At 45.1% G+C, this 13,218-nt stretch overlaps 1 protein-coding gene across 5 annotated transcripts in view; it reads right to left on the reverse strand.

Moving 5' to 3' along the window:
* KCNH1 (potassium voltage-gated channel subfamily H member 1) overlaps positions 1 to 13,218 on the reverse strand; it is a 223,883-nt gene that overhangs the window by 173,026 nt on the left and 37,639 nt on the right. For all 5 annotated transcript variants that reach the window (XM_081903842.1, XM_081903841.1, XM_081903840.1 and 2 more), the window contains exons 3-4: positions 11,687 to 11,793; positions 4,685 to 4,813 (exon numbers count right to left, since the gene is read on the reverse strand). In XM_081903842.1, the coding sequence (XP_081759968.1) occupies positions 4,685 to 4,813; positions 11,687 to 11,793 (236 nt within the window). The remainder of the gene's footprint in view (positions 1 to 4,684; positions 4,814 to 11,686; positions 11,794 to 13,218) is intronic.

Below are 13,218 nucleotides of genomic sequence, written 5' to 3' on the forward strand. Positions count from 1 at the left end.
GAGGAATGAACAACTGCCACGATAACTAAGGCTTGCTGACTCTGACACTGAAGGTGCAATCCTGTGCATGTCTACTCAGAAGTAAGTCATTAAGTCCAATGGGACTTACTTCTAGATCAGCGTGCTTGGACATGCAACCTAAATGCATGCATGTAGTGGATAAACTGTATTAACCACTGGTGCTGTCCGAGGTGCTGAACCTACTGGCTTGCTTTACGGGCCTTTGTGTGATGATGAGGCAACAGGCCATATCGTTTTTAATTTGTTCTAGATTCATACAAACAAGCAGCAGCTTTTTGAAAGAGAAGGGGGGCTTTTTGCTCAAATGGCATGGCTTCAAACACAAGACAACACTAGCAATGAGAGCTCCCATTCTAAAAAAAAACATTGTCTAAGTGCTTTATCTCACTACAGTCCCTGTATAGCACTGCCTGGTTTTAGATAAGAGAAAGGCTGGAATATTATAGAAGAAATAAGAGGATAAGAGTTCTCATCATGCATGTAAAATAGCAGGAATGAAGAGAAGCGAACCGGAGGGAAGGCTAAAATCAGTAACATCTATAATGGAACAAGGACTGAGAATGTCCCCTCGCACCCTAGAATGCAGGAATCCATGTTTACATTCTCTTAATCTTATTACAACACATCACTACAGAAGCCCGAGGAGAGGCATGGCTGTCTCCCATACACAGAAAATAGACAAGGACTGATTATTCTCATTAGTCAGCAAAGGCAAATGAAAGTGCAGCAGACTTAAGACTATAGCACAGAATGCCAATAGTAGGCGAAACAGTTCATTATTTTTAGCAGTGGGGTGACATTAAAGGGAAGAAGAACTTCCAAGGCTGGGGCTACTGCACAAAGCCAGGCTCTGTCCCTGTGGCAAAGCATGAGGATCCAAAGACCTGTGACACTAGATTTTCTGCGAACCTGGTGCTGCCCAGTCCTATTCATACTTACTCTGAATTCCCATTCAGTGCAGTAGGACTTACTCCCAAAGAAGTATATGTAGGTTTACAGTTTTAAACTTGCTTTTTTTTCCCCTTCAAACAACAGCACCCCCCTCCCTTTGCCACATTACAAGCTGCTTTTGAAATGGGGAAATTTCAACATTAGATCATTCTATGCCATGGGGAATAGTGAGGAGGCTGTTCAAATACTTTTTGAAAAGTCCAAAATTGTGCAGAGCTAAGTCTATTGTGTGAACCTCAGCAGCTCCCCATTAGTAGAATACATCCCCAAATCTCACATTCAGAACACTAAGCCTCATGCACAAGCAACTGTTTCCAGCACCACCTTGACCAGGGCTAATCAATGGGGAAGGGCTTTAGCTTAGTGACAGATCACATGCTTTGCATAGAGAAGGTCCCGGGTTCAAGCCCCGACATCTCCAGGCAGGGCCAGAAACCCTGAAGAGATGCTGCCAGTCAGTGTAGACAATACTGAGTTAGATGGACCAATGGTCTGATTTGCTTTAAAGCAGATCCCTATATTCCTCTTGCTAATTTGCTGTTCAGGAGTGTCACCACATTCAGGGCTTTTTGCCCTGAGTGACCGATAAGCACTGGGAGCATCCAGCGGTCAATCAAAGTCTGGTTCATTACGACAGTGAACAGCTCATCCAAGGCATGAGCACGACCCCCTTTACTCAGCACAGACTGCATTCAAGTTAACACAAAACCTTTGGACTAAGATGAATTAATTCTAAACTCAACTCAGAACATAAGAAGGCCTCTTATACTCAGTCAGACCACTGGTCCAGCTAGCACACTTTATTCAAGGTAGGGCTCAGTCATCCTCAGCTGCTGCACTACCTGAGTGCAACTCCCTTGGCAGCTCCACAGGGGAGAATTGTCAAAACCTGGGCTGACCATTTGCAGGCTTCCTATACTTTAAGAGGACTTCGTGATTCAGCTAAGCCTTGCTTGAGCAACAAGATGCTCCTAATGTGGTCCTGCATCCTTGGATACTCTTGGGGTTTTTTATCCTGTCTCCTGGTTTACCTTTTGGTCCTGACTTCCTCTCCAGTCTGACCCCACAGCAGATGACTGAGGCCCATATCCCAGGCCTGCCATTGTTTGACCCTCAACTTGTTTGACCCTCAACTTGACTCTGGTGCATGGGATGGGAACTGTTATCAGACTGAGGGCCACATTCCCACTTGGGTATTCTTCGGGGAGGGGGCACGTCTGGTGGCCTAAGGCAAAAGAGGGCAAAACCTCTGTTTTCTCTTTCTTTCTTTCTTTCTTTCTTTCTTTCTTTCTTTCTTTCTTTCTTTCTTTCTTTCTTTCTCTCCCTCCCTCCCTCTCTCTCTCTCTCTCTCACACACACACACACAAACACACTCCATCCAGGCAACCAAAAGGCATTATCAAAGTTTGATGACATATTCCAGCCACGCAAAAAGAGATTGTGAAGCAAGGCCAGGAGGGGGAGTGACTGAGGAGGAAGCAGAACATAGAATGAGGGGAGGTGTGACTGAGGAGGAAGCAGAACATAGAATGAGTCCTAAGGGCCAGATAGAGGGGCTTGCAGGGTCACATTTGGCCCCCCCAGCCTGAGGTTCCTCATGCCTACTTATAGTGCCACCACTTGTCCCCTTCCTCAAGGAGCAATGACCTCATGAAAGTGGATGGAAGGAGCAATTAAAAAGGGAAATAGGAAGGCAGATGCAGCATGCAAAGCTGGAGTAAGCCCAGAATCCTTCCCAAAACTTTTATGGAAGAGTCCAGGACTCATTACGACCTACTGTGGGGCACCTAGTTGGGTCAGAAGCGGCATATGCACAAAGCTGGGATTTGCATCACAGTAAGGACTCTTACATCTCAGTCTCTCTCCCTCTCTCGTAACTGCTCTGGACATTTTTTTCAAGAACCTACATTTAGTGCGTGTCCTTCTAAAGATTCCCATTTGTTTCATTTACAAGGTGAACATAGGCAGCTTTAGAAAGCGAATCAGCTCTGTGATGTGCATCCCAAACATTAGCTTATAATTGAGAAGCTTATGGAGTACAGCAGATCTATAATTTCTTTAAACATTAGCATTTCTAGCATCTGCGCCCGAAATGAACAGCAGCTTCTCCCTGCTGTTTCATATGTCTCCCCCTATGTCATCTCAAGATAATAGGCCCCTCTTCACTTTCCTGAATTTGTCTGTCCCTAGTCACTAACTAGGCACACATCTGCTTCAGTTACTCACAATCACTTGGGCAAATCAATAGCTAACCTTTTAATAGGAAACTACTCAATAGTGATGCCAGTTTCTGTCTTTGGTTGCATTAGCAGTGATCACAGCTATGTCACACAAGGAGCCAGAGATCCTAACCTTCCCTAGTTACTTATTGAGTGGATAGCTGCTTTTATCTCCTGTCTTGATTTAAATGTAGCTTCATTGAGGCCTGTTTTAAAGGATTGCATTTGTATTGATTTATATCATACTTTATCGTTAAACCACTTTGAGAGCTTTGTCTAGGATTTAATTTTGCAATCGATAATAATAAACAACAGTAGCAATCCTGAGAGGTATGCATCACACAGAAAAACAGTAGCTTCCTGAAAGCCATCTAAGACAACTTCATAGCTGAGCAGGGATCTGAACTCGAGTTTCCCAAATTCCAAGCACAACAACTCCTCGCTGGGCAGCTTTCTCTAGACTGCTAAATTTTTAAAAAATGAAACCCACCCTTAAAGGGGGTAAAGGGGACCCCTGACCATTAGGTCCAGTCATGACCGACTCTGGGGTTGAGGCGCTCATCTCGCTTTATTGGCCAAGGGAGCCGGGGTTTGTCTGCAGACAGCTTCCGGGTCATGTGGCCAGCATGACTGGCGAACCAGAGCAGCACACGGAAACACCGTTTACCTTCCTGCTGGAGCGGTACCTATTTATCTACTTGCACTTTGACGTGCTCTCGAACTGCTAGGTTGGCAGGAGCAGGGACCGAGCAACGGGAGCTCACCCCGTTGCGGGAATTCGAACCGTCGACCTTCTGATCGGCAAGTCCTAGGCTCCGTGGTTTAACCCACAGCGCCACCCACGTCCCTGCAGTGTTATAGTCCCTCCCCATTATACTCTTAAGGCCACATTTGCAACACACATTTGAAGCACTGTGATACGACTTTAATTAGTCATGGATTCCCCCAAAGGATTATGGGAGCTGAAGTTTGTTGAGGCTCCTGAGAATTATTAGGTCAATCATTCCCTCTTCTCTGAGAACTCTGGGTATTGTAGCTTTGGGAGGCAACTAGGGGTCTCCTAACAACACTCAGCGTTATAAAGGCTTTTAACAAATACATTGATTTGTAGTTACTTCAGTCTGATTCTTAATCATTCTATGGACAGAGCCAAGAAATCTCTGCAAAATTAGGTTACGCTGAATTCTAAAAAAACAGAATACATACAGTGGTACCTTGGTTTACAACCATAATCCGTTCTGGAGGTACGGTTGGAAACCAAAACAGGTTGTAACCCAAGGCACACTTTCACCAATGGGGCCTCCATAAAAAAAGGGTTGAAATCCAAAGAAAATGGGTTGTAATCTTTAAAAAAAGGGACATGCACTTCTGGGTTTGACGTGGTTGTAATCCAAAACGGTTGCAGACCAAGGTACCACTGTACATATTTTAAATATGCATTTGTGTTCCCCACCACACCCCCCCCAAAAAAAAATAAAGAGCCAAGAACAAACCTTTGCACGAATCATCCTCTATTGGCTGCTTGAAAGCTGTTATGTCACTGAACGTGCAAAGAAACAAAACAACTTTGTCCTGTTCATTTCGAATTGGAGCAATTTTCACAAAGAACCAAACAGGAGTCCCTGGGGGGAAAACAACACACACAAAAAACTGGTCAATGACATAAAAGCTGTACAGCATGCCAAACATATTGTTTAACGGGGAGAGGCATTGCTTCAGCAAACAAACAGAAGGACAAAAGGTTATATGGTGGCAGCAGAACAGCAGAAACAACTGACTGCAAACATATACCCACTTACCTGGGAATGTGCCCCATTGAATTCAATGGGGCTTACTTCTCAGTAACTTGTACAGCATCAGTGGACAGCATGTGGTCCACAGGTCACATTCACCCTTTGACTGCTCTCTGTGAGGCCCACCAAGCCCCAGGGAGCCCCACACCACACATTTACCGTATTTTTTGCTCTATAAGACTCACTTTTTCCCTCCTAAAAAGTAAGAGGAAATGTGTGTGCGTCTTATGGAGCGAATGCAGGCTGCGCAGCTATCCCAGAAGCCAGAACAGCAAGAGGGATTGCTGCTTTCACTGCTCAGCGATCCCTCTTGCTGTTCTGGCTTCTGAGATTCAGAATATTTTTTTTCTTGTTTTCCTCCTCCAAAAACTAGGTGCGTCTCATGGTCTGGTGTGTCTTATAGAGCGAAAAATACGGTAAATCACTGTTATACCACTTTAATAGCCATGGCTTCCCCCAAAGAATCATGGGAGTTGTAGTGCGTTGAGGGTACTGAGAGTTACTGACCCCTACTTCCCTCACAGAGTTACAATTAGCAGAGTGGTTTAAGAATAAGACTTTCTGCCCAAGAAACTCTGGGAACTGTAGTTCTGGGAGGGGAAGTCTTCTAACAGCTCTCGGCACCCTTAACCAACCACAGCTCCCACATCAAATCAGCACAATCTTTGCACAAGAGGAAGGTGTAAGCAGGCTTGGGGAAAACTTGGCATTTGCAGAACTATGCAAAATATTAAGGGGGAAAAACCGAAGTGGGAGTGGAACACCCCCACCCCAATCCAATGAGTACTGAGCATAGTAAGCAGCTATAGAATGCTCGCTGTCAGTGAGAGAGGGGGAATGGGAAACTGGGGGAAATGAGAATGGAGTGACTGGAATCCTGAACAGGAAGCACTCCATGCTGCAACATTTTGTTGCAGTTCCCATCTGTAAATTAGATTTCCAATGATGCAACTATCTTCATTGATATTTGGTTAGTTTGGTTGGTCAGCAGAAGCACATTCTTGTACATCTGATGATCAACAGCAGTGCAAGGATGCAATAAAAGAAGTAAGCCCCCTCCCTGCCCCCACCTTTTTCTATTGGAATCCTGGCATTCTACTACCTGCAAGAAGTCCATCATTACAGGAGAAGTAATGAGAATTTTGCTTTTGCTTCAAAAGCATGCAAACCTTCTTTGAACGGAGGTCAGAGTAGTTCAAAAGAAAGAAGGATGTTCATCAAGGGAAATAATGGTGCTATCTTGCTCCTTTCAACTCTCTTTTATATAGAGAGAGAGGGAGAGAGAATGGATCTGTTTGCAACCAGTAACAAAATGCAGAAATTGAGGTCACTGTTGAAATGCAACTGTTGGGAGGGTCTTTGGGTGCAACGAATACCGTAATCACATAGCCTGGACTGTCTATACTCTCCAAGAAACAAACAGATAGTCTGCATTGACATAATTTATTTTATTTGTTTATTAGAGTGAAATATACTCAGAGTCATAACATAGAGCATTCATATCCCACCGTTCTAGTGTAAATACACCGCTCAGGGCAGCTGATCCAGATTCCCTTCCCAAGAAAATCGTCACAACATGTATAAATTATGCAGCCTGTCTCACATTACATAACCCTGTCTCTCTTCATTTTAGAGAGGAACGTTGGGAAAACTCACAAAACTTGGATATAAGGTTTGGAGGGGTCATAAAGTTCTCCTCAGAGTCGAGGTGAGCTTCAAAGCTTTAAAATTACCCTGGGGCCACAGAGTTGAAGGCAGCACACTCTACCCCCACCTACCATCAGCCAGGGCACCAAGGTGACTATGAGGTTCCACTCCTGCATCCCAAGCAAAGGTCACAGCAAGATGGAGACCAACCTCCACCAGCCAAAGAAGGAGCAGCTGCAGGGAGACCACTTCCCTCTGCTCTTTGACCAGAAGAATGCTCTGCTCTGGCTGACAGTTGCCCTGGGACCGCAGATGCAAGAAGCAAGGGCATTCTGGCCCCATCCATCATTCAGAGGAACAAGGGCCATCAATTGCTATTCAGGCAAGGACATCAGCAAGGGGAGATCGGCATGGATAAAAATGCCTCCTCACAGAATCATAGCTCAGCAGTTTGTTCTGGCCTTCAAAACAGACTTCCTTTTTCCTTCCAGTGCCCTTCTCCTTGGCATTAGCCACTTTGGGAGACAGCAATCGTCTGAAAAGATGATTATTTTTTTAAAAGCAAATAAATGCGTTGGGGCAGCTTGGGGGTTTCTCCAAAGGCTGAAGCTGCTGTGGAATGTGGTGGCTAAATTGCTCATGGGAGCAAATTACCACAGGCGCATAAGACCCTGAAGGATTTACGGTGTCTACCAATCAGCTACTGGGCCAAAGTCAAGGGGCTGACATATAAGGCCCATACAGTCGTATCTCAGAAGTCAACAGAATCAGTTCCGGAGGTCCGTTCATCTTCCAAAACGTTTGACTTCCAAAGTGCAGCTTCTGATTGGATGCAGGAAGCTCCTGCAGCCAATCGGAAGCCGCAGAAGCCCCACCAGATGTTTGGCTTCTGAAAGAATGCTCAAAAACCAGAACATTCACTTCCGTTTTTTGATCGTTCAGGAGCCAAAACGTTCAACTCCCAAGGTGTTCAGGAGCAGAGGTATGACTGTATAACTAACATATAAGGCCCTATGCAGCTCAGGACTGGGTTACATGAGAGACCGCCTTATCTTTTACATACAGAGTATATCACTGCTGTCGGCAGGAGAGTTCCAAAGAGCACAGAAGCTCACTCCACTGAACCTGGAGCAGGGCTTTTTAGTGTGGCTGCCCCCGTCCTATGGAACAGTGTTCCTGTCGAAATACAAGAGGTGCCCACTATCTGCACTTTCTGGGAACAAATGAAGACTGCTTTATTCCAACAGGCTCCCCCAACTGGGTCTTTACTGCTTGTTAGGGTTTTTGCCTTGTTTTAAATATATTTGTTGTTTTTAGCCAGTTACAATTATCTTATATGCAACACGCCTTGAGACAGTGGCTTGGAAGGCAAGCCATCAACCAGTATTAATAATTACAATATAAAAATAAAATAATTCTATGACTTGGCTTAACACCTGAGCAACAGATGAATTCCTGGCTTGTTCACACACCTCAAACCACCTCCCACCATCCACCTGCCCTGCTTCCCCAAGCCTGGATAGCTCAGTTGGCTAGAGCATGATGCTGATAATGCCAAGGTTGCAGGTTTGATCCCTGTGTGGGATAGCTGCATATTCCTACATTGCAGGGGGTTGAACTAGATAGTCGTCAGGGTCCCTTCCAGCTCAACAATTCTATAAGCCTCCCTCCCTTTAAATCACATTTACTTGGGAGTAAGTCCCACTAAATTCAGTGTGGCTTACATCTGAGTAGACATGTATAGGATTGCACTAAATGCTACCCCAGCCGGGTATACCAGCTACACACCAGGCCTGCTACGAAAGCTGGGCATGTGTCACCTCTCCTGTAATTACTAGCTATAGCAAAGCAGACGGCTGAGTTTTGGTTACATAATAGTTACAGCTGACCTTTGAAACTCCCTCAATCAATATTACACTATTCATTTTTAATGCTGCTGCTGCTGTGCATGATGCAGGAAGCTGCGCATTCTGCCCAGGATTCATTAGTGAGCAAGTCAAGTGTCTGCGATTGGGATGGGTTAGGCAGGCCATGCGGGCGAAAACGAAGTTTTTAGATACATAAGCCGAGCGAAATCTCTGGCACCTGACCGACTGCTTTTAAGATTAATGCACCGGAAATTCGGCGAGGTACTAACTGCTCCATCCTAGCAAGCAGAACACATTGTGAGAAGCGGGGGGTGGGGGGTGGGGCTGGCCCTTCACAGCTTTCCGGGAGGAAAGCATAGTGCAGTTATGCTGATAGACCCAGCAAAGCCATTTCCAGCGTCTTAAAAGGCTTCTTCCTTCACGCTTGTCTACCATCGAACCCATCCGTGGGCTGGCTGAGAAGAGGGTCAATAGGTCAAAACGCTACATGTTAAGATGAAGAAATCCTATTTCATTCCCCCGAGGAAGAATCAGAAAGGGCTGAGGTTACTCTGTTGAACTAGAAATATCTGAAAAGTGGTTAAAGAAGAAAAATAAGTCGTCAGCCCAACAGCTCTTTTGAAATGATGTATCGGTTGGTTGTCTCTTTAGTATGCTTTCAAATGAGTCCGGGGGGGGGGGTGCAACAGATTTAAACTAACACCAACAGGACTTGTGGGGGATCATAGAACTGGAGAGCTGGAAGGGACCCTGTGGATCATCTAGTCCAACCCCCTGAAATGCAGGAATATGTAGCTGTCCCGTGTGGGGATCGAACCTGCAACCTTGGTGTTATCATAATAAATAATAATAATTTTTTATTTATACCTCGCCCTTCTTGGTTCAAAAACCGGGCTCAGGGCGGCTAACAACAAATTTAAAACACTTTAAAACACTTAATTATAAAAGCAGCATAAAATACAGTATAAAAACATGAATAACCATAAAAATCAAAAATTAATTAGATAATCCCCAGGGCTAGCTGGCTGAATTGGTCCTACTTGGGCCAGCGAGGAGGCCAGGGGAGAATTAGCTGTGGGGTCTCAGTGCGGGTGATCTTCATAAAAGGGGAGGGGGAGGGAAGAGAAGGGAAATAAAAGATCAGGCTGAATTCAAATTAAAGGCCAGGCGGAATAGCTTTGTCTTACAGGCCTGATGGAAGGAGGTTAAATCCTGAAGGGCCCTAGTCTCATGGGACAGAGCATTCCACCAGGTCGGAGCCAGCACTGAAAAGGCCCTGGCCCTGGTGGAGGATAGTCTAACTTCCTTAGGGCCCAGGACCTCTAAACTATGGTTAGAGCACTATGGTTAGAGCACTATGCTCTAACCAACTGAGCTATCCAGGCAGGAGGTCCCAGGTTCAATCCCTGGCACCTCCAGGTAGTCCTGAAACTTCAGGTGGGGTGTACATCCCTGTACGGAACAAAAGGAGTCCAACAGGAATCTGAGTGGTTCTCCCGGTGCTCTTATCCTTTCCTACAGATTAGCGCTGGCCACTTTGTGCTGCAAAACTGCCCCGAGCAGAATCCTGTCTCAGAAGGAGCAGTACTTCAGGCTGTACTATAATAGGCAGGAAGGGAACAAGCTGAACATGAATAAAAGATGACAAGGCAAGGCAACGATCGGGTAGGGAGGCATTATTCGGTCCTTGTAAGAGCACACCGAGTCTCTGAAAACAGACAAGCAACCAGATTGCCAACACTGAGGCTTGCAGTCAGGAAGGACACAAGAAGAACCTTGCTAGATTGGACCAGCGGCCCATCTAGTCCAGAATTCTCACAGTGGCCAACTAGATGCCCATGGGAAACCTGTGAGCAGAACTTGAGGCCAATGGCACTCTTTCTACTTGCAGTTCCCAGTACAGTGGTACCTCGGGTTAAGTACTTAATTCGTTCCAGAGGTCCGTTCTTAACCTGAAACTGTTCTTAACCTGAAGCACCACTTTAGCTAATGGTGCCTCCTGCTGCTGCCATGCCACGGTACTATTTCTGGGTTAGCGGAGTCTGTAACTTGAAGCGTATGTAACCTGAAGTGTATGTAACCCGAGGTACCACTGTAACTGGCATTCAAAGGCGTAATGTCTCTTGATAGTGGAGGCAGAGGATAACAATCATCACTAGTAGCCACTGATACTCCATGAATTTGTCTAATCCTCTTCTAAAGCCATCCAAGTTGGTGGCCATCAACGCCTCCTGAGGAAGGAAACTGGGAAACCCAAATAAAATAATTGTCCCCTGTCCTTCAGATGATGGTGATGATGATTTTGATTTATTACCTCCCTCTTCACCCTAAGGTCCCAGTGTGGGCTACGACTTAAAATGGAAAGGGGTCAAACTATCACAAGAGGTGATGAAATTTTGGGAGGTTGAATAGTTACAAAGGAATGGTCTCGGTGGTGGGGTGCACATTTTTATTCTTATTTATTTATGATTATTACTTTGTCAAAATAAAAGAATAAGAATAATAAAAGAAAATAAAAGGGGGATGGGGGAAGAATGCAATCACAAAAAGTGGGATGTGTTTCAGGTATCAAAGGCCAGGATAAATTTGGGATTAGGCTTTTAAATCTGTGTTTTGGAGAATGCTGGGATTCTGCAGCACCATATCAGGATTTCTTCAATAAGAAGGTCACTAATGGCAGAAAGACAGCTTAATACCCCTCCCTTAAAACAGGGGTAGGGAATCTGCAACCCTCCAGATCAGCCTCAGGCCAGAGGTCAAGGATGATGGGAGTTGTAGTCCAGCAATATCTGGAGGTAAAAGACCAGCGCATATTGCCTGGGGCTGATGGGAGTTGTATTCCAACAAAGTCTGCATTGAGGACACCAGGTTGATGATGGTTGCTGTAATTAGTCAGGTATCCAATCTCTGTAAAAAGATTGTTTACTTACACTCACTGATGCTTCCAGTTACAATTTATGATTGGCAATCCTGTTACTGTACTCCAAGTAAAGGTATAATTCTCATCACTCACACCTCCTGAAAACTTGTTAGTGCCAAGGAAAGGGCAGGGGGGAATAGTACTCCCAGTGCCATTCCTGTAGCAGCGATGATGTCTTGTTAAACCACATCTCATGATCTGCTCTCCTGCCTGCATTTCTGGCTTCAACATGGCACTGTTGAAAGGTGAGTGAAAAACCTGACTTACTGTTCTTCTTGTACATCAAGATTTCAAAGGAGTTCATCTCGTAGTTCTCAAACGTCTGTCGAACTTTATCTATGGTGTCTTTGTCAGTCAGCTCTCCGTACATAAAACTGCAGGGAAAGTGGAAAGACATTCAAAGTAAGATAGAAGGCAGTCACAGGCAAGGCATATTGACACAACAAGACATTTACAAAAATGTATTAATGGTTATTAGGGTACTCTCAGTAGGATTTGCATACTTAGCCACTGGAGCTTGTTTGTTGACACTAACTATTCCCATGAAGAAGAGACTTTTGTTTGAAACATGTCAGTATTTGGACTTTTTTATTTTTTAAAAAAATCAGCTTACTATATGTCAGGCTTGGGGAGAGCGGTTTCCTCCCTCCCTTTGGCCGTGGGTAAGCAGAACAAAGCAAAAATCGTCTCTTACCATTTAAAGAGATTTTAATGATCCCAGCTCAAGAACGAAGAATCCATCTCGGAGTAAAGGTGCTCCCAATTAAGGTTTCCACCCACTACCCCCTTAGTCACTTCCGCTGCTTGCAACCTGATCTCGCAACCACCATGCCTTCTGTGCAGCTACCCTATCTAATCTCCTTGACCTCTTGACCTTGGACTGGACAGCTGGACACTTTCCAGCCAACCAGAGTCTGTTAACTCTCTCTCTCTCCCTGTTCTTCTTCTCCTAGCTGTTTACCCCCCCCCCCAGTTCCTCCAAACTTTTGTCTTCTCAACTATGTCCCTCTGCTAACTGCAGTTCCAAATCTATACTGTCCCACTGCTCCTGGGAAGATTCAGGATCCTGTTCAGGAGCAGGGAGAGGGGGAAGCTCCCACCATTCCTCATCTGTGCAGCACGGTCCCTGACACTATATTCTCTTCTTTTTGTTGCACCATCTCTTTCTCCCTCTGTACGTGTGTGTGTGTGTGTGTGTGTGTACCTGCACATTTTAAACATTTTTCTTCTCAGAAAACCGGGGAAAGGCTATCAATGGCTACTAGCCATGACGACTATGTTCTGCCTAGTCATTGGCAGTAGCCATGTTCCTGAACACCAGATGCTGGAAACCACAGGATGTAAGAGTGCACAGGTTCTGCTTAAGGATGTTCCATAGGCATCTGGTTGGCCACTGTGAGATCAGGATCCTGGACTAGATGAGCCATTGGTCTAGATGACTTTTCCTATCTTATTAACCCAGGGAATTGTAGTTTTCAGACAGGAGCCAGCCTTGTTCCTAGATGGCCAGTTTGTCAACCATTCATCCCAAGTTGTTTGCACACACAAAATGCCAGCATGACAATGTTTCAAACTACCTTAGAGCATGAAGAGCATGGGTCATGACTTGAAGGCCACCAGTGTAGTAAGCGAGATTTTGGACTTTGACAAGGGAAACCTGGGTGCAGATTCCAGTTTAGTTATCTAGGCAACCTTGGGTGAGGCAAGGCCTCTCAAACTAACGTCCCCACAAGATTGCTGTGAGTACAAAATGGAATTTTTTTTTATTTTCTGCTAAGTACTTTAAAAGAAGGAGAGAA

The sequence above is a fragment of the Podarcis melisellensis genome, assembly GCF_964234715.1.
Source record: "Podarcis melisellensis genome assembly, chromosome: 3".
NCBI classification, from domain to species: Eukaryota; Metazoa; Chordata; class Lepidosauria; order Squamata; family Lacertidae; genus Podarcis; species Podarcis melisellensis.